This window comes from Suricata suricatta, chromosome 8, assembly GCF_006229205.1.
Source record: "Suricata suricatta isolate VVHF042 chromosome 8, meerkat_22Aug2017_6uvM2_HiC, whole genome shotgun sequence".
Classification (NCBI taxonomy): Eukaryota; Metazoa; Chordata; class Mammalia; order Carnivora; family Herpestidae; genus Suricata; species Suricata suricatta.
Genome location: NC_043707.1, coordinates 52,631,174 through 52,650,743, shown reverse-complemented (window position 1 = coordinate 52,650,743; position 19,570 = coordinate 52,631,174). Strand labels below are relative to the sequence as shown.

The 19,570-nt window shown below is 43.8% G+C and overlaps 1 protein-coding gene across 1 annotated transcript in view; it reads left to right on the top strand.

Annotated features, from left to right (window-relative positions):
- Nucleotides 1–890: 890 nt before the first annotated feature.
- FNDC7 (fibronectin type III domain containing 7) overlaps nt 891–19,570 on the top strand; it is a 29,819-nt gene continuing 11,139 nt past the window's right edge. Inside the window, exons 1-9 of the mRNA XM_029949325.1 lie at nt 891–953; nt 1,474–1,492; nt 6,681–6,935; nt 7,898–8,158; nt 11,860–12,117; nt 14,172–14,426; nt 16,180–16,437; nt 16,997–17,251; nt 18,437–18,691. Of these exons, the coding sequence (XP_029805185.1) occupies nt 891–953; nt 1,474–1,492; nt 6,681–6,935; nt 7,898–8,158; nt 11,860–12,117; nt 14,172–14,426; nt 16,180–16,437; nt 16,997–17,251; nt 18,437–18,691 (1,879 nt within the window). The remainder of the gene's footprint in view (nt 954–1,473; nt 1,493–6,680; nt 6,936–7,897; nt 8,159–11,859; nt 12,118–14,171; nt 14,427–16,179; nt 16,438–16,996; nt 17,252–18,436; nt 18,692–19,570) is intronic.

The window sequence follows — 19,570 nt, the reverse complement described above, 5'->3', positions numbered from 1 at the left end:
GGGGTAAGAGAGAGAATCCCAAGCAGGCTCCACACTGTCAGCACAGAGCCCAAAGCATGGGCTCAAACTCACAAAACCATTAGATTATGACCTGAGCAGAAACCAAGAGCTGGACACTTAAACTGAGTCACCCAGGCGCCCCTTGTTTTTCTTTTTTTAACGTTGCATTTTGAAGTAATTATAAATTCACAGGAGGTTGCAAAGAAATGTACAAAAGAAGTATGATTTAATCTCTCCAAGTCCTCTGCCCCTCAAGCCCCTGACCTTTCATCTTGGATATTGAAGCTTTATAGCAAATTGTTCCCCACAGCAGACCTGGTCACTTTGTAGTGCAGTAATCACAATAAGAAGAAGAACTAAAGGTGAAAAAGAATAAATAAAACTGGTGAGGATCCCTCAGTTTAAGATGATCATTCCATTATATCAACAGCTTTCTATACACCTTTGTAAAATTTCATTTAGAAAAAAATTTTAGGGACGCCTGGCTGGCTCAGTGGGAAGAGCATGCAACTCTTGATCTTGCGAGTTCGAGCCCCACATTGGGTGTAGAGATGACTTCAAAAAAAATCTTTAAAAAAAAAAAGTCTTTTAAAGAAAAAGAGAGCATTCTACATATACCTTGAAACCCAGATTACAGTACCTTTTTGGCCAGTTTGGTGTGGTTTTCTTTAACTCTTCTTTCTTTTCAGTCTTTGCAGTACCTGTCCCTGCCAGCCTCCAGGTGCCCCCAGTTACAGGTCGACTCACGCTAAAGGGGAGGAGCTGTTTCTCCGAGTCTGCTCCTAGCATTGCTGCCCAGCCACCGAGCCACCTACAGTGCCGCCCTCCTGGGGACCGAAGAGGACCCTGATCACCCTACTGTGTGCCACGTGAGTGCTATGTCCACCGGGATGGCCGGCGGACCCAAGGAATGTTTGCCTTTGATTGGATTCAGTCTTATCTGTCTTAAAATGGTGAGTTCACCATTCCGACCTACGTGCAACTATTTAGGGAAAAAAAAGCCATTTATTATCTTTCTCTGTCTCTGTCTCTCTCTCTTCAGAGATTAGTGGGTGGAAAGATAGAAAACAAAATAGTTTTGGACCATACCAACTTTGTATATGCTTGCATGTTTGAAATTTAATGCAACTTACTAGAGAAAGAAAACAAGATTATCATTATATTTTAAGAACAAAGATTTCTGAAAAATCTGTCAGCAGCTCCTGACTTAGTTCAATAGGCAGATTCAGGGAGAAAAATGAAATAGTAATGTGATCTGCTTCCAGCCTCTGAATTCTATTTAGGATTCCTTTGGGGTAGATTTGAGTTTGGGAAGTGATTTGTGCAAATAAATGCTCTGTATGGATTCAAATATTGCTCGCATTACATATTAAAATGTTGTGATACGTTTATTACTGCTCTGATTTATGTTTTACATTTCCCCAAATGGTATTTTTCTTCATGGTTCTAATTTTTGTACCCTTTCCTTTTCAGGTTGCTTCAGCAAATACAGGTAAAACTTTTTGAAACACAAGTTTCCCCTTCCCATGTTTGATTTTAATTTCCACTGTTAATTCTTGGCTACCCTGAAATAGAAAAGCTATATTGGAAAAATATTCAACATCTCCTGAGTGCTCACACTGTGAGTCTAATTGGTAAGACAAATGCATGGACCAAACTTACAAGTCCTTATAAGATCTTATTGAGTACCGAGGTGTATGTAGCCATGGATTTTCTCAAATACAGTTAGTCATTAGTAAAATATAATGATGATTATCATTCTAGCCAAAGAAAGTTCTAGCCATAAATAGTGAAAAGTCTAATTTATATAATTTTTCTTATTTGTATTCTGAAGAACTAGAGAGGAAAACTAGACATGTTTTTGAGTAAAAGATCAGGATTCTCTTATAAGAGAGGATTTTACACTTGTAATAGTACGTCCTTAAAATACAGAAAATGATAACTTAGAACTAGAAAAAGTCTTTCTTTTAAAAAGATTTTACCATCATTTTTCCTCAATAAATGACTGAAACCAATGATAATTTCTTTAGAGGAAATTTATATTCAATGAGATTTTGATGAGCTAGAGAACTCATGTAATACTGATTATATCATCAGTAAGGTCTCATAGCAATTCAACTAAATGAGAACAATTCTTATTTATTATTTTTTTCCATAGAAAAGGAAGTACAACTAAGGCAATTTAAAAATTAGGTGATTTTAAAAAAGAGTTTTAAAAATTTTCCTTTAGAAAGAAAGAGAGAGCATGAGCAGGAGAGAGGGGCAGAGGGAGAGAGTGGGGGGAAATATCAAGCAGGTTCCACACTCAGGTAGAGCCCCACACAGGGCCCAAACCAACGAACCTTAAGATTATAACTTGAGCAGAAATCAAGAGTTGGACTTTAATTAAAAGACCTGAGCCATCCAAGTGCCCCTGAATAATTTTTTTAAATTTTAAGGTAATCTCTACACCCAATGTGGTGCTCAAACTCACAACTCTGAGGTCAAGAGTCGTATGCTCTACCAATTGAGCCAGACAAGTGCCTAAAATTTTAAAATAAAATAAAATAGGGGCACCTGGTTGGCTCAGTCGGTTAAGCATCCGGCTCTTGGTTTCTGCTCAGATCATGATCCCATGGTTCATGATTTGAGCCCTGCATCGGCTCTGTGCTGACAGTGCACAGCCAGCTTAGGATTGTCTCTCTCTCTCTCTCGCTCTCTCTCTCTCTCTCTCTCTCTCTCTCCCTCTCTCTCCCTCTCTCCCTCTCTCTCCCTCTCTCTCCCTCTCCCACTCTCTATGTCCCTCCCACACTCTCTCTCTCAAAATAAACATATAAACTTTGAAAATAAAAATTTGATGTAGTTACAGATGGCTGACCCGTAAAATGCATGCATGTGCAATAAGTTTTCTAACATTCTCATGTTTCATTTTTATCGCTTACCTTAGTCTTGAGAAACCTTCATGATTCACCAGGAAGCAATGGAAAGGACTGGTCGGCCATATACAAAGTGACTCTGTTTTTAGACGTGGCCTTTGGGTGAACAAAGAACTAGAACAAAATCTAGTTCTGTGTCCTTAGAAGGTCAAAGGAGACACTGAGCCCTGAGAGCAGGGCCCTTTTTAGTCCCACACTATCTACAGTATTTGACAGAAAAAATGGGGCAAGCTGAGATACCAGTGATACTATTAATTGATTCATCCTGGTTTTTCAATAAATGGGATATGCTTTATTGATACTGGATTGGAGGTTCCATTCTGGGCATGTGTATTATGATTCTCTTTGGGCTCTGGAATAGGCTCTTACTCTGTGTCTGGCCACTGGGGCTGCAGGACAGAGTGTGTGCAGAGTAAGGGCCAAGAGAGAGGGAGACACAGAATCCGAAGCAGGCTCTAGGCTCCGAGATGTCAGCACAGAGCCTGATGCGGGGCTTAAATTCACGAACTATGAGATCATGACCTGAGCCAAGGTTAGACCCTTAACTGATTGAGCCACCCAGGTGCCCCCGCGTGAGCTAATTTAGATCTCTGTGAGTTGGTGGACTGCACAGAGGTCCTCTTCCACTTTTGACTGATCAGAGTGGTTGATTGCAAATCTAGAGAATAAAGTTATCTCTTTCGTCAAAGCAGTAAGTGGGCCAAACATAGAACAAAGACGGAAGAACTCCTGCTGGTTTATGGATCCTTACATATCCCACTCAGGCTTCTCATTTCTTTAAGGCAAGCACAGTACAAGGTATCAATCTTCCACTGCTGTCGCTTGTCAGATCCCACTCAGCAAAACAGGCGATCTGTCTCTCCTGCGCTCGCCTCAGACTCCCCAGAATTTCACCTTCTAGCGCTTGTCCACGGCAGTGTCATGTGGTCAGGCTCTTCCAAACCCAAAGCTTGCTCATCCTAGTACACACACACACACACACACACACACACCACACTCGCCCTTCCCACTTTTCAGAGTGTCCTCGCATGCAGTGTTTAACTTAATCCTTGCAACAATCCTAAGATGTAGGTATTTTACATTTCAAAGTAAATCCTAAGATCTAGACATTATTAATATTCCACATTCTCAAGGAGGAAAGCTGAGACCAGAAGAGGTTAAATGACTTGTACGTGTTCACATGCAGTGATAAATGGCAGAGACAGGGCTCAACCCCAGACTTCCTGGATCCCAGTCCTGTGCTGTTTCGGCCAGGCGCCCCCGGGCTGCATGCTGCGGACTCTGGCCTCCTGCGGACACTGGCCTCCTGCATATCTTCTTCTGAGCAATGGGCCTCTCCCGGCACAGTTCAATGGGGCAAATTTTGTGGAGACCTCAGGCCCTTTGTCAGGCCTGTGAGGAGACAATCTACGTTTCACTAGCCTTTCAGATGCCTCTCAAACTACTTCCTGAATGCACTGTCAGGCCTTGCATGTCGATGTCTAGTTTGGTTGTCATTTTTCCAGGAAGTTAGGCCACTGCAATGAGGAGGACTGGCTGACACAAAAGATCAGATGAACTATGGGGACAAAGGAAACAAGGGTTGAGAGGCACCAAGTTAGAGGGAAGAAGACATGTAACACAGGACAAATAGCTGAGCGCAGAAAAGGGATGAGTGTGGGGGGTGAAAGGGGGGCCCTTGCTGGGGCTTTCTATCCTGCCATGGGGGAGAGGGGACATGCATGCTTCCTGCAGAATCACCTGCTGCTGGCCAATGGCTAAGATGCGCAGGTCTGCGACTTTTCCCCAGCACATGTAACTTTCAGGGTTTCCCCCCTGTCAGTGGCAAAAGAGACAGTCCTCGGTGATGTTCAAGGAATGTCTGGCCAGTGCACAGTGGAGACTTTGTTCAATCTTGCAGATTGGCTATTTCTGAGTCGCTGCCAAAGCCAACCCTCCGGGCTATTGGTGCAGGAAGAGAAGTTGTCTATGTCATGCATAGGGATTTGGCAGGTGGGGGTCTGCGAGGGGAGGGAGTGGATACCGGTTAATTACACGTTTGGTCTATAGTTACTCTTTGCCCTCTTTGCCCTGTAGTTTCATTTTGCGCTTTAGTTTTGAACTTGGCATATAGTGATTTTACCCGGCAAATGCAGTGCATTGAACATAAAAGGCTAAGTGCCAGTTCCAAATCTAAAACAAGCTATTTCTGTTTGACCTTTTCTTCCACTTGGACCTCCTACAGCCAGGGCACTTTTGTGTCTGTGGATTTTGGCAATGTTGTAAATCTTGTTACTGTGCTGTGTCTCCTATCCCTTATCCAAAGTGTAGGAATGCCTTATATAAATTCATGAAGTAAGCATTCATGTCCCACAGACAAACCGTGGCCCAGGTGAAGAGAGACCACAGCATCTACTTCTTATGCTGGGGTAGATGTTTTGATGGAGAGTGGGAGAATAATGTCTACTTATATTTTATGTAGAAGAATCTAAAAATGGCTCCACTCTGATAATATGAAAGAAAGTACAATAGAGCAGTTGTAAAACAAGGAACCCAATGCTCCTTCTTCCTCCATTAGACTATATCCCTTGTGGGAACTGTGCAAGTGCACGAGACGGAGACACAGCCACAGCAGAGGTGAGACTCTGGCCTTCAGGCCGAGGCAGCGGAGCATAGGTGAGGGGCAGGGTGGGGAAGATTGGTGGCAGCAGGGAAGGCCTGGGAATTCACAGAGTGCCAAACCAGCATGGAAGCCTCTGGAATGAAGCCCCTCAATGACTCTCTCCTTCCTCTCAGAGTTCTTTCTCACAATCACTCCCTGCTTTTTTTTTTTTTTTTTAAAGTAGGCTCAATGCCCAACGTGAGACTCGAGCTCACAACCCTGAGATCAAGGGTTGCTTGCTCTATAGACTGAGCCAGGCAGGGGCCCCACTCTCCACTCTGATTGAATCCTTCAAAAAGTACAAAAAGTACAAATTAACCCAGAGGCAACTGGGAAAAACCTTTTTGAAAGCCCATTCCTGAATGAAGGGTTTGAGCTTTCCAGCTCTCTTCTGGAGAGTAGCTTTGCCTTTCTTTTCCTGAGGGCGGGGGCCCTTGGCGGGCTCATTCAGGAGAACATATGACTCGTGATCTCGGGGTTGTAAGTTCGAGCCCCATATTGGGTGCAGAGATTACTTAAATCTCTTGGGGCGCCTGGGTGGCTTAGTCGGTTGAGCGCCCAACTTCAGCTCAGGTCATAATCTCAGGCTTGTGAGTTTGAGCCCCACCTCGGGCTTCGTGCTGACAGCTCAGAGCCTGGAGCCTGCTTCCGATTCTGTGTGTCCCTCTCTCTCTCTCTGCCCCTCCCCTACTCATGCTCTGTCTCTCTCTGTCTCTCTGTTAAAAAGAAATTAAAAACAAATAAATAAAATCTCTTAAAAAAAAGAAAAGAAAATGAGGGCAAAGTTTATGTCTCAGGGATGACATGAAAATGATTTAGTTTGAAAAGTAAAATGATGTTGGAGCGCCTGGGTAGCTCAGTCAATTAAGCATCTTACCCCTGGTTTCAGCTCAGATCCTGATCTCTCAGTTCATGAGTTTGACGCCCTGTAGGGCTCTGTGCTAACAGGGTGGAGTCTGCTAGGGATTCTCTCCCTCTTCCTCTCTCTCTCTGCCCCTCCCCTGCTTGTGCTCTCTCTCTCTCAAAATAACTAAACTTAAAAAAAAAGGAAAAAAAGTAAAATGATGAAGGAAGTAACCTTCATAGATACCCTAGCTAATGTACAACTTCAAAATCTCTTCCAGCTCCCAAAATACCCACTATTGATCAGGCATATTCAAAAATAAGCAACAGCATCACTGTGGAATGGGCCACAGTGCCAGGGGCCACCAGTTATCTCCTCACTGCTGAAGATGGTGACACTGTCATTGAAACCATGGTGGCCAATTCCCCAGGCACTGTGACAGGCCTGAAGGCTGCGACTTTGTACCACATCACCGTCAGATCTATCAGCGCCACTGGGAGAAGCCAAGCATCGCTTCCGAAGCAGGCAAAGACGGGTAGCTGGATGCCCGTCCTCTGTTGGGCTATGTGTGGGGCCTGGGTCCGTTGTACTGGGGCTGCAAGTACATGACATCATTTTGTGTCGTGGAGTGCCTACGATTCAGCGCCCAGAGTCGGAAGCCACCGAATGATGTGTGGGGAATTCAGATATCGGTGGAGGTGGCGGTATTTAAATCCCAGATGCTTTGGAAAATAAAACCCATTCTCGGCATCTTTAAGAATATCCCTGCATTTAAGGGCACCTGGGTGACTCAGTTGGTTAAGCATCAGACTTCGGCTCAGCTCATGATCTCACAGTCAGTTCAAGCCCTACATTGGCTCTTCTCTGGCAACACAGAGCCTGTTTGGGATTCTCACTCCTCTCTCTCTGCCCCTCTGCCCCTTTTCAAAATAAGTAAATAAACATAAAAGTTTTCTTTAAGAATATTATAAACTATCATTTCCCCATAATTACAGGGATATTTTATACAATTTCTTACAAACCTCCAGTTGGAAGTAATGCCTAATATTACAGTTTTCTGTTCCCCATTCCTTTGCTGAGTCATTTATGATTAAAACAAATTTAGATAGGCATTATTTTTTAATGTTTATTTATTTATTTTTGAGAGAGAGAGAGAGAGAGAGAGAGCATGTGCGTGAGTAGAGGAGGAGCAGAGAGAGAGGAGACAGACTCCCAAGCAGGTTCTGTGCTGCCAGACGAAGCCTGATGTGGGGCTCAAACTCACAAACTTCAAGTTCATGACCCAAGCCAAATAAAGAGTTTTGACACTTAACTGACTGAGTCACCCAGGTGCCCCTAGATAGCCATTATTTAATGGAATTTTACCATAAATGCTTTTGCAAGGCAAATAATTATTTCATAATATGGATGATCAACCTCAAAATAATTTATTTCTAAATCCGAATTATCCTCTATTGGAGTTTACTAACACAAACACTTGTGTTTTTGTCTTTATAGTGTTGGCTGCACCAATTCTAGAAGTAAGCTCTCCAAGCCCAGACTCTATTCTTGTGCAGTGGGAAGCTGTCTATATGGCAACTGGATTCTCTGTGTCCATTATGCGAGCCAATGGTTTGGGTAGAATATGGAAAGAGAATACCACAAACACCTCCTTGACGTTCAATAGGTTAGACGCTGGGACTCTCTACACCATAAAGGCCTATGCGTGGAACGCCAATGGAACCCCTGGGGACGACTCCACCTGCAATCAGAGAACAAGTAAGGACGTCCCAGCTCAGCCCCAAGCAATCTCCCTTTTGATTAACGGGAGGCTATGCATCGTAGACATCGGGAGTAGCGTTAACGGATAAGTACAGAGCAGCTGGTGGCAGATATTTAAATTTATTATGAGTTTATTTATAGTGCGGTAGTTTAAATGCTGACTGCCTGTGTAAAGAAATGCTGCTCAGCATTCACAGAGCTTGGCTTCTCCCTCTCTGATATCCAACTTATTTCAAGCATACGAATTTTATATCACACAGCAGGAGATGATTTTTGCTGGGTTTACCAGTCTCCCCGGCCCTTCCTAGGTTCAGACCAATGGCGTAAACAGAAAGAACTGGGACAAACAGGAATTCATTCCATTCAGTAGACATTTAGTGAGTGCAAGCCAACTTTGAGCGGGCATTGATCTAGAGATCCAGCAGCAAACAACACAGAGTCGCTGTTGTTAGGGTACTTCCTACTGTGCTGGGAACCCAAATTTCTGCTATCTTGCCCCAAACCTCAGCTTCGGCCTGAGGTCACCATGGGACTCCCATCGCCTCTCCTCCCGTCACAGGCTGAGAGGCTGGAGCGTGGTGTGTGTTCTCTCGCGTCCCCACTAAAGGAGGAGGCTGACCAGGGGCTCCTACTGCATGATACCTGGAAACCCAAATCCATCTGCTAGAGTAAGCCAAAAAGAATGAGAGGGAGAGAGACACAGGGATTTTTTTTTTAGGCAGAGTAAGCCACCCACTGACAATGTGGCCTGATGCCAGACTCTCACCAATCAGATAAGCTATTTCATTTCTTAGAGAGGACCAAAGAAAGGGAGGGAAGAAACCAGAAGTGTTCTCTCCAACATTCCCTAAGTTTGGAGGTTGGGGTGAAAGCCTCATTGTCTATGGGTCAAGACAGAAATGCAGGGAGAAAAGGGATTTCCCTTTGTAATCATTTCTCTAGGGTGACATCATAGGAAGGTGGCTTTAAGGTGATTCTTGATGGGTCTGGTGAGTCAGGCTGTCTGTGATAAACCAGTTTCCCAGGCCTTTTCCTAGGCATTCATTCTTTCTTTCTTTCCACAAACATTAACTGAGGGCCCACTATGTGCTGGACATCGTTTAGCTGATGGGGCTCCAAAATCCATTAAAGCATAATCCTCATGCTTGGAGAACTGACTGTGTCTTGGGAGAGACCAAGGCACAAATCAGTGATTACAGTTCAGTGTAACAAGGGCTCTGAGAAGGATTTGCAGGCACAGAGCGGCGTGGGAGAAAGCCTCACATCAGGCCAGGGTCACAGACAGCCGTCTCCTCCAGGTGACTCTTCTCTTAAAGCCTTCTTTTTCATGTTTCCCATGTTTAAAAATTTTTTAGGGTATAGATTCAGCCTCTCTCTCACTTTGCTACGGCTGCCTTCGCAAAGTGCCGCAAACCAACTTCAACAACACAAATTTGTGGTCTCCCTGTTTTGGAGACCGAAGTCTGAAATCAAGGTGTCAGCACGGTTGGCTCCTTCCCAGGACTGTGAGGGAAGGATCTGTTCCCGGCCTCTCTCCTTGGCTTGTAGATGGCACCCTTCGTAATCACATGGCACTCTACCGGGTCGTATATGCCTGTGTCCAGATTTCCTCTTTTTACTTTTTAATTAATTAATTAATGCTTCATGAATTTGCATATCATTCTTTGTGCAGGGGCCATTCTAATCTGTATCATCCAATTTTATTATTTAAAAAATTTTTTAATGTTTATTCACTTTTGAGAGAGAGAGAGAGCATGAGCAGGGGAGGGGTAAAGAGAGAGAGACACGCACACAGAATATAAAGCAGGCTGGATCTAGGCTCTGAGCTCAGCACAGAGCCTGACGTGGGGCTCGAGCCCACCAACTGTAAGATCATGACCTGGGCCGAAGTCGGATGTTTAACCAACTGAGCCACTCAGGTGCCCCGTGTATCATTCCAGTTTTAGTATATGTGTTGCCAAAGCGAGCACAAAATTTTCTGTCTTTATAAGGGCCCCAGTCATGTTGGATTAGGGCCCACTCTAATGATCTCATCTTCACTACTTGCATCACCCATGACCGTGTTTTCCAATAAGATGACATTTTGAGGTACTAAGGGTTAGGAGTTCAACATATGAATTTGAAGGAACTCAATTCAACCCCTAACAACCCCCAATACTCTGCTCATTTTTCCTGGTCCTCCCTTGCCCCATGTGGGAAGAGCTGGTTGTCCTAAAATACTTCAGGTTCCCCTTGCTAGCCTTGAACCCAGAATTGCCTAGGAGCAGATCTGCCTCTGCAGGTAAGCTAACCATGAAGCAGGGGGAGGGTCCTGTAGGAGAATCACGGCGGGTATGTGCCCTGCAGAGGATGAGTTGACTCCCTGTTTCCTCAAACAGGGCCTTGCCTGTATAACCCACGTGTGTCTAGAAGGTGCTGGTTTCTGCTTAAATGCTATGTAAGCAGGCTGCTAATGCCTGGCAGGTGGGCCTCATTACAGCACAGATGTCCAGCCCAAAAGGACACCCTCAAGCTTTTTCAAAAGGATAACCCTGAAAAGAAGAAGGGAAATTTATAAGAATGTAAGAGGGAACTTTTGGGAGACACTAAAATGACTGCCCTAATGTATGATCATCACACTTGATACTTTCCTTCGTTCCCTTTGATTTAGCGTGGAATGAAATTCTGCTCTTCTAGAAACAGTTATGACCTAAAAGCTCTTACAGAAGAAGTTTTAAGTGTCAAAAGTAAAGAAGGGACGGGTGTCTGGCTGTCTCAATTGGTAGAGCACATGACTCTTGATTTCAAAGTTGTAAGTTCAAGCCCCACGTTGGAGGTAGAGATTAGTTAAAAATAAAATCTTAAAGAGACTCCTGGATGGCTCATTCAGTTAAGCATCTGACTTCAGCTCAGGTCATGATCTCACAGTTTGTCAGTCTGAGCCCCACATCAGGCTCTCGGCTGATGGCTCGGGGACTGGAGCCTGCTTTAGATTCTGCGTCTCCTTCCTTCTCTCTCTCTCTCTGCCCCTCCCCTGCTTGGGCTCTGTCTCTCTCTCTCTCTCTCAAAAATAAACATTAAAAAAGATTTAAAAATAATATAATATCTTTACAAAAAGTTGGGGTGCCTGGGTGGCTCAGTCGGTTAAGCATCCGACTCTTGACCTTAGCTCAGGTCTTGATCTCAAGGTCATGAGTTTAAGCCCTGCTTTGGGCTCCATTCTGGGCATAGAGCCTACTTTAAAAAAAAAAGTAAAGAACGGATATTGTTGAAGCTACTCCATTCAGCTTCATCTTTCGATAATAGAATATTTGATTCTTAATCAGAGCATACCCGTATGCCCTTTTAGCCTTTCACTTTTATAATTTCATTTAATTATTCACTTACTTGTGAGTGCATTCTCTCATTCATTCATTCCAAATATGCTTACTTAACACCTATATGTGTTAGGGACTGATCTTATTAGATCCATTTTCTAGGTGAGTAAAAAAAAAGTGGGTAACAGATTAAATAACATGGCCAAGGTCACATAGCCAGCTATGAGTTTGCATCGTCAATGGCAGATGTGTTACCCTAAGTCCCAATTTTATGCTTTAAATCCTTGCAATTATCCTACTATCGTGGTACCTCATCTTCCAAGCTCTGCAATGTTGTTAGGCCAAACCTTACTCAGGTTCTCCAGGCTACTGCAAAATTTTAATTGTTTCTCAAATATCTAGGTCCTCGTGCCCCTGCCAACATTCAAGTCTCTTTTGACAGTGGGGCTCTGAAGGCCTCTGTTTCCTGGGCCCCAACGGAAGGAGCTTTCAACTATACCGTGATGGCTTTGAGTGACTCTTCAGAGCTGAGCTGTAGCACGACTCTCAATGCCTGTACCATCTCATCCCTGCAGTGTGGGACTGAGTACCTGATTTCAGTTTTAGCAAGTAACGATGCTGGGTCTAGCAAGTCAACCTCTTCGGAGGCCCTGAAAACTGGTACGTAAACAAGAGTGACAAGCCAGTGTGACTGCCCTAAGGGAAACAAATAATCACCTGACAATGTTCCAGAACATTCTGGAAACAGTGAAAACGAAAGCCTGGTTTAAGTGAAAGCCTTGAATTGGACATTCTAAGGAGTTTTAATAATGTGATATTATCATGCACTGGAAAAAGCATGTCTTTGAAAATGAGGAGTCCTAGCTCCTATTCTGTTCTTTCATTAATTGATTTTCTTTATCCTTGGTAAAGCTGTAAAAATTCTAGGATCCAGCTGGAGTTATAGACAGCTCTAACTGTGCAGTACAGAGAGTGGCCTTTTCCTTACCCCGTGTTTCACGGACCTACGCCTGGTGGGAGCTATTTTTTAAGATAACAGTGGGCAGTCTATAATTCTGAGTATGTGTTTAACTATCTTCCCACTTTCATCTTATCAGAGAAATGAAGGCTTACATATGTGGAGGTTTATGCCTCTATTTAGAAACAGCTGTGTGTTTTAGTGCTGGGAACTAACATTTAGTGAAGACCTAGTATGTACCAGGCACTATAAATACATCATTTTATTTAACTTTCATGACAACTCAATGATGTGGGCTCTATTACTTCCTTTTTCAGATAAAAAAAAATTAGGTCTGAGAGTGAAGCGATTTTTCCTGATAAGTCCTAGAGCTAGGATTCAAGCCCAGGTTTGCCTGATTTTAGTCCTCTAAGCCAAAGAAAATGTAGATAATCACAATAATGTCCACTTTACCCAATAGAGCCTGAGGTTAATAGGCTTCTGAGGGGCGCCTGGGTGACCCAGTTGGTTAAGTGTCCAACTTCAGCTCAGGTCATGACCTCACAGTTCATGGGTTTGCACCCCACATTGGGCTCTGTGCTGACAGCTCAGAGCCTGGAGCCTGCTTCAGATTCTGTGTTTCCCTCTCTCTCTCCCCCTCTCAAGAATAAATACAAATTAAAAATTAAAAATAAAAAAAAACAGGCTTCTGAACAGAGAGGAAAAGAGCCATCATAAAGCTGATGCAGTGTTTGTTTGTTTGTTTGTTTATTTATTTAGAGAGAGTCCCAAGCAGGCCCTGTGCTGGGGCTGGATCTCATGAACTGTGAGATCATGGCCTGAGCCGAAAATCAAGAATGGGAGCTTAACCGACTGAGCCACCCAGGCATCTTGGTGCACAATTTCTTAGAGTTATGTTAAATGAAAGTTGCTGATAGCAAACGTGGTGATTTGGCTCTTCTCTTTTAACAGTTATAATTTATTCCAGACGTCCTATTAGGAATGGCTATGTGGTTGAAATAGCTGAGAGTGAAGGAAAAGATAAGAATACCCTTTTAAAAGCATAGCAGATCCAAGATAGTCATTTAATGCAGAAGAGAATCCTCCAATGTTTCCCGATCTTGGAGGCACATTAAGAGCATCTGAGGAGCTTTTTAAAAACCCACCTAAGATCAATTAAATCAGAATTGCTGGAAGTGGAGTCTGGGTATGACTCATTTGTGAAAGCTCCTTGGTTAATTCTAATGTACAGGCAGGGTACAGTGTCCCAGAAACACTCCTGCACGTTTACAGTCGGGTGGCACCAGTTTGCGTATAAAACAATCAGTAATGGGGACCCTGGGAGGCCCAGTGGGTTCAGTGTTTGACTTTGGGTCAGGCTGTGATCTCATGGTTGATGAGTCCAAGCCCCACATCAGGCTCTGTGCGGACAGCTCAGAGCCTGGAGCCTGCTTCACATTCTGTGCCTTCTTCTCTCTCTGTCCCTCCCCTGCTTGCTCTCTGTCTCTCAAAAATAGACATTAAAAATTTTTTAAAAACAATCAGTCATGATCATGGGAATGGCCCCCACTTATCAGTAAAAGAACTGTATTTCTGACATTGTCTAGCATGTATTGTGTGAGAGAAGTTTTACACCATGTGTGAATGTCTCGTTGGTTTGCGGATACTATTTCATTTATTCCCTGTCCACAGCATGTGATATCCTGGACAACTGCAAAGGTATAAAGAGAGTCTCTGGCAGGACTCTCATAGCTGTTCATTATTTACTGTTTCCTAGTTGCTTGTGCACCTGGAAGAGTGACCATCCAAGAAGACCCTCCAGGCCACCTGTCTGTGGCTTGGTCCAGTGCAGATCTGGGTGATTACTATGTGGCCTTTGTGAAGAGTGATGATGGCTTGGAAGTCCGCTGCAACACGTCCCTCACCCAGTGCAATCTCTTATCTGAATGTGGCTTCACGTACTTTATCAGTGTTTTTGCCTATAACAAGGCAGGGCAGAGTCCGCTGGGTGATGTGTTCAATTATACCACAGGTAAGCTGCCCTTGATGCTTGCGCAAGGAGTTCTGAGTTTCCTAAACTCAGCAGCAGCACAGATCCCCTGTTGCACTGACTGACTGACATAAGCTACCTGGGAGTCATTCCAGGGCCAAGAACAGAAAGAGAATCTCTCCTCTCACATTCTTTCCAGAGCAGGAAATATTGGCTTCATGGGGCCCAACCTGAACTAGAATGCAAGGCTTAGGAGTGAAAAGAGAGCAGAGAATACAGGCGTTCATGCCTGCTCTGAAAAATTAAACCTTCCAAGATCTACTGAGTATTCAGCACCGTGTGCATGGTGCTGAAGGGGGTACAGTCCTTCCGTCTCTCTCAGGAGTTCACTCTTTCCTCAAGACCTGAAAACAGAGACGCAATGGCAAAGGTGCTGCGTGGTGTGGAAGGCTCTGCAGCAGGATACCTGTCCTAACTTGTCCTAATTGTCCTAACTTGACTGCTAACTCATCTGAAAAATGGGAATAAAGACGTTACTTGCTAGTTCCTTAGTATCCTTCGTATGCAAAATGGGACACATAACAATGAGAGCATGAAAATGAAATAGGTCTTTGCATTGTGGTAAAGCACAATGCAAAGTATTTTTATTAGCATCATCATCATTATTATGCTCCTCCACTAGGCTTGGATCTTCAATAGAGCAGGGACTGTTTTATTTACCTCTTCATCTTCAAGGCTCCTTACAGCGTGATTGGCAAAGGGAAATGCTTGATTGAAAAAATTTTTTTTAACATTTATTCACTTTTGAGAGACAGAGAGAGACAGAGTATGAGGAGTGGAGGGTCAGAGAAAGAGGGAGACACAGAATCCAAAGCAGGCTCCAGGCTTTGAGCTGTCAGCACAGAGCCTGAGGCGGCTCAGACTCACAAACCTCAAGATCATGACCTAAGCTGAAGTCAGATGCTTAACCAACTGAGCCAGTCAGGCACCCTAGAAATGCTTGATTTTTCAAGAATGAAAGGAGTGAGTGATTTAAAATTAATTAACCATATTTACAAATAAAAACATAGTATCGTTATGTGTAACTAGCTGGATTACAATAAATTTTACCAACATGAAGGAATCAAATAATTAGTGCCTTTGGAAAATGGAATAAGAGGCTATTAATCAAGTCTCAAAGGCACAGAGGGCCTTCCAGAAGGAGTGACCTTGAACTGCATATTTAAGGATGGACAGAATGGAGGTGGGGCAAGGGCATCCCAGGAAACTCCTAACCAATCTAGACATTTGTCAGAATTTGTCCATGATATAAAATAGGGTCTGTTCTAAGATGTATGAATACAATGATGTTTCTGCCTCCTCCAGACCTCGGTTTTATCTGGTTAGTGTCTGGAAAGAGTGATAGGATCTGGAAGTTAGACTAGGTATGATTTTTATCAGGCAGAAGAGAGGAACAGCATTCCAGTTAGCGGTCTTCAAGGCACAAGGAAATGAGAGCACATGCAGGTGGAGAATTGAGGGAATTGATGAGGGGCGGCACAGCTTAACGTGTAGACTGGCTGTAGCTTGTAACGACCTTGGACATCATGCATAGAGGATTTATCCTTTATGCGGTGGGTGTTAGTCCAAGATCACAGCTGGAAAGACCTGTAGGAGATTCTCAGAGCAACTTAGAAGGGCTGTGGCAGAGGCTCCGGCCCTTGGAGATCAGGATTCAATGCCCCGCGCCGCGCCCCCCCCCAGCATCCTTGCTCCTTTACTGACCTCCATTTTCTCCCTCTGCTTCTGCTTTCAGCCCCCTGTTGTCCTAGCGACATTAACCCTGTGTTGGTCTCCAGTGACAGAGTAGAGATTGTCTGGTCTCCTGTCCGTGGTGCCGAACTTTATGAAACCAAGGCTGTCGATGGGTTCAACGTGGTTGAGTGCAATGACACCGCTCCTGCTTGTACCCTCTCTGCTCTAGAGTGTGACACCAAGTACAACATCACAGTGTATTCCTTCAGCGAAGTCCGGGGCAGCAATACGTCATGTACTTCCCGATTTGTAACCACAGGTACGGTACAGCTGTGATTTCCCTCACTGCCGTCTGAACGAGTCACCCCAGCTATGGCTGCCCTTCAGGATGGGCATTCAACAAGAACCACAAAACTACTCTTTGTGGGGACCATCAGAGCCCCTCTCTTCCTACAGAGGGGCAAAAGAGCAGGTAGAAAAAGCAAAGTGGGGGGAGAAGAAAACAAAAAAGGAGGTCATGGGGAGAGTGTAAAACTACCCCAGTAATTATTTCAGACATTCATTTGCTGCAACTTTTGCAGGGGTGTGGGGCTCTCTGTAGTCACACCTTGAGGGTTAAGATGGCAAATGTTTGTCTTAATTACCTTTGCTTTTAGAGTTCAAAATGCCCCTCACATTTTCTGATGAGTCTGATGCTGAAGGAACCTGATACCACGTTTCCACACAAAGGCTCTAAGAATCTGGCTGCCATGCTCCTGACAGTTGAATGTAGGGATGATCTCATGTTGGGGGGTGGGGGGGAGAGGGAATCACACTTAGACCAGATGGCACACTGTTTTGACTCACACTGTTTCAATGAATAATCTAAAATCTCTTAGCTCCTTGCAGTCCCGAAATAAAAAACATTTCGAAGGATGCATTCTCCATGATTCACGTGCACTGGCGATCCACTAATGACGATGCCACTTACACGGTGACGGCCCAGGGGGAGGAAGGGCTGTACCGGTGCAGCAGCGAGGGAGAGTCCTGCGCCATGGGCGGCTTGCCCTGCGGCTCCATGTTCTCCGTCACCGCCGTGGCTGAAACACAGGCAGGCCGGAGCCTGCCCAGCTTCAGTGTGCCCCTGGAAACAGGTGGGTGGCTGCCACCAGCCTCAACGTTGCCTTCAGTGTGGTCCTTAGGAATTGTTGTAAGACGTGAATTTTCTCATGTGATTGACCCTAAACGTGATAGAAATACATTAAACTCACTGCCTTTCACACAGCCCCAGTCTTAGAAAACAAAACTTGCCATGTTTGGACACAGGATCTGTAAAAATAGCATCAAAAGACTCTACTATATTCCTATGCTGGCATCAAAGGAGGAATACACTGACGCTGCAAAACGTTGATTTGAAATCACATTCCTCCATGACATAATCTCCTGAAACAATGGACAAGCACCAAAATGAGCTGGCTTGTGTTTATTTCTTTGGCTCAGCCCTTTCAATGTATAAAATGCTTTCTGAGTTTCAGTTTTCTGGTAAAAGGGAGAGAATGGATTGCTCAGGTGGTTGTGAATGTTAAGTTAGTTAATGCTGCAAGCACTTAGCACAGTGCCTGATGCATACACAGTAGGAGCTTGATAAAAGAAAGCTGTTACGGTTTCAAAGTGCTGTGTGTAAGTGAAATTCAGCAAATTACTTAAAGCCTTTGGACATTATTTCCTCTTATATATGATGGATGGCACTTTGGACTATGAAAATTGAAATGCAAAGAACAGCAGAATAGAGACCATGCCTAGTACTCAGGAAGATTCTAGATATCCTATATCCTGTTTAATGGGTCCCTGAAAATTTGAGAATTGGTTGTGGTATTCTTAAGTGGTTAAAAATATTGCAAGCTTTGTATCAATTAAGTACTATGAAATGCATGAAAAAGGCACATACATTTAATTGTAGAAGCTAGGAAATGTTATATTACGAGAAGACGTGAATACAGCCATTGCTTTGAAATTTGCAACTGAAATTGTTAAAGTTGGGAAAAAACAAAGGATTTCCTTCCTATTCGGAAAACATTGGGAGGAAACTCACATTACCCACGCCAGTTAGTGCTTTGTATTCTTGGGGAAAACAACCCCTACATACAGTTGATGTTAAATGATGTATCAGAGGGAATGAGATTGTGCTTAACAAAAGGAGATTTTGCTTAATAATTGAAGACTTGAGAAACGGAGGATATTGAATGGTATACAGACAAACTAGCATTCTTGGTCATTTTCCCACAAATAATCCTCAGTGAAAATAAATCCCTAATTCTTTCTCTTTTTCCCCACTCAAGTGCCGTGCTGTCCAGCTAGTCTGACAGTAACTCAGGTCACCCAATCAGTAATCAACGTGAGCTGGACTGTTGGGACCGGGGCTCAAACCTATGTGGCAGTTCTGGAGTCACACACGGGACAGTCTAAGTGTCTCACCCATCAAAACCAATGCCTCCTGGGATGTATCACATGTGGCATCAATTACACAGTGGCGTTAAAAGCGATTAGTGCCACTGGATTGACTGCAGACTGCGCCTACCAAAGTTATTCCTCTGGTAAGTAAATTCTAAATTCCAGCTGCGGAGTATCAATAAGGACTTCGACTATTTTTATTTTTTTAGTTTATTTATTTATTTTGAGAGAGAGCATGAGCTTGGGCTGGGGAGGGGGAGACAGAGGGGGAGAGAAAGAATCCCAAGCAGGCTCTTCATTGTCAGCACGGAGCCTGAGGTGGGGCTCAAATCCATGAACCGTGAGATCATGACCTGAGCCGAAATCAAGAATTAGATGCTCAACCTGAGCCACCTGGGTGTCCCAGGACTTTGACTATTATAAATCCAGACATAAGCCCCTCCTTCTCATTTAAAAAGATGTTGCACCTCTATCCTGTTAGCATTATAAATTCAGATTACTTTCTAAAATGTTTACAATTTTCCTCTTGACTTAGAACCACAGAGGGTCAGTGGCTTCTGTTACTGGTTGGTGAATTATTCCTTTGGTAACATGGTTCAGGTATACTTTTTCTGAAGGCAGGACAGATTTTTATATGGCATAGCTTACCTGCCACACAGAGTAACTCAGTCTGGCAGAGTGCCCAGAGAGCATTGAGGTCACACATTCTATTTGGCTTGGATTCTTTTCTTATTATTATTATGCTATTACCTCTCACTTCTAAACCACTCCATCTCCTTCAATGGTTTCTTATTTCAACAGGCTAAAAGAGCACTGTCTACTGACAGTATTGTGTCTTGTTCTTCACAAAGACCAAATCATTAGGGAATAGCAGGGAAGGGTAGTGGTACGGGGTTAGCAAATAAGATTCTATTGTATGAATCCAGTCCACTGAAGTGGCTGTTTGGAGCACTGTTTTGAAAAAAGAAAAGGAAAGAACACTGCTGAAAATGCCTTTTTAATGAGAACACACAATCACCTGT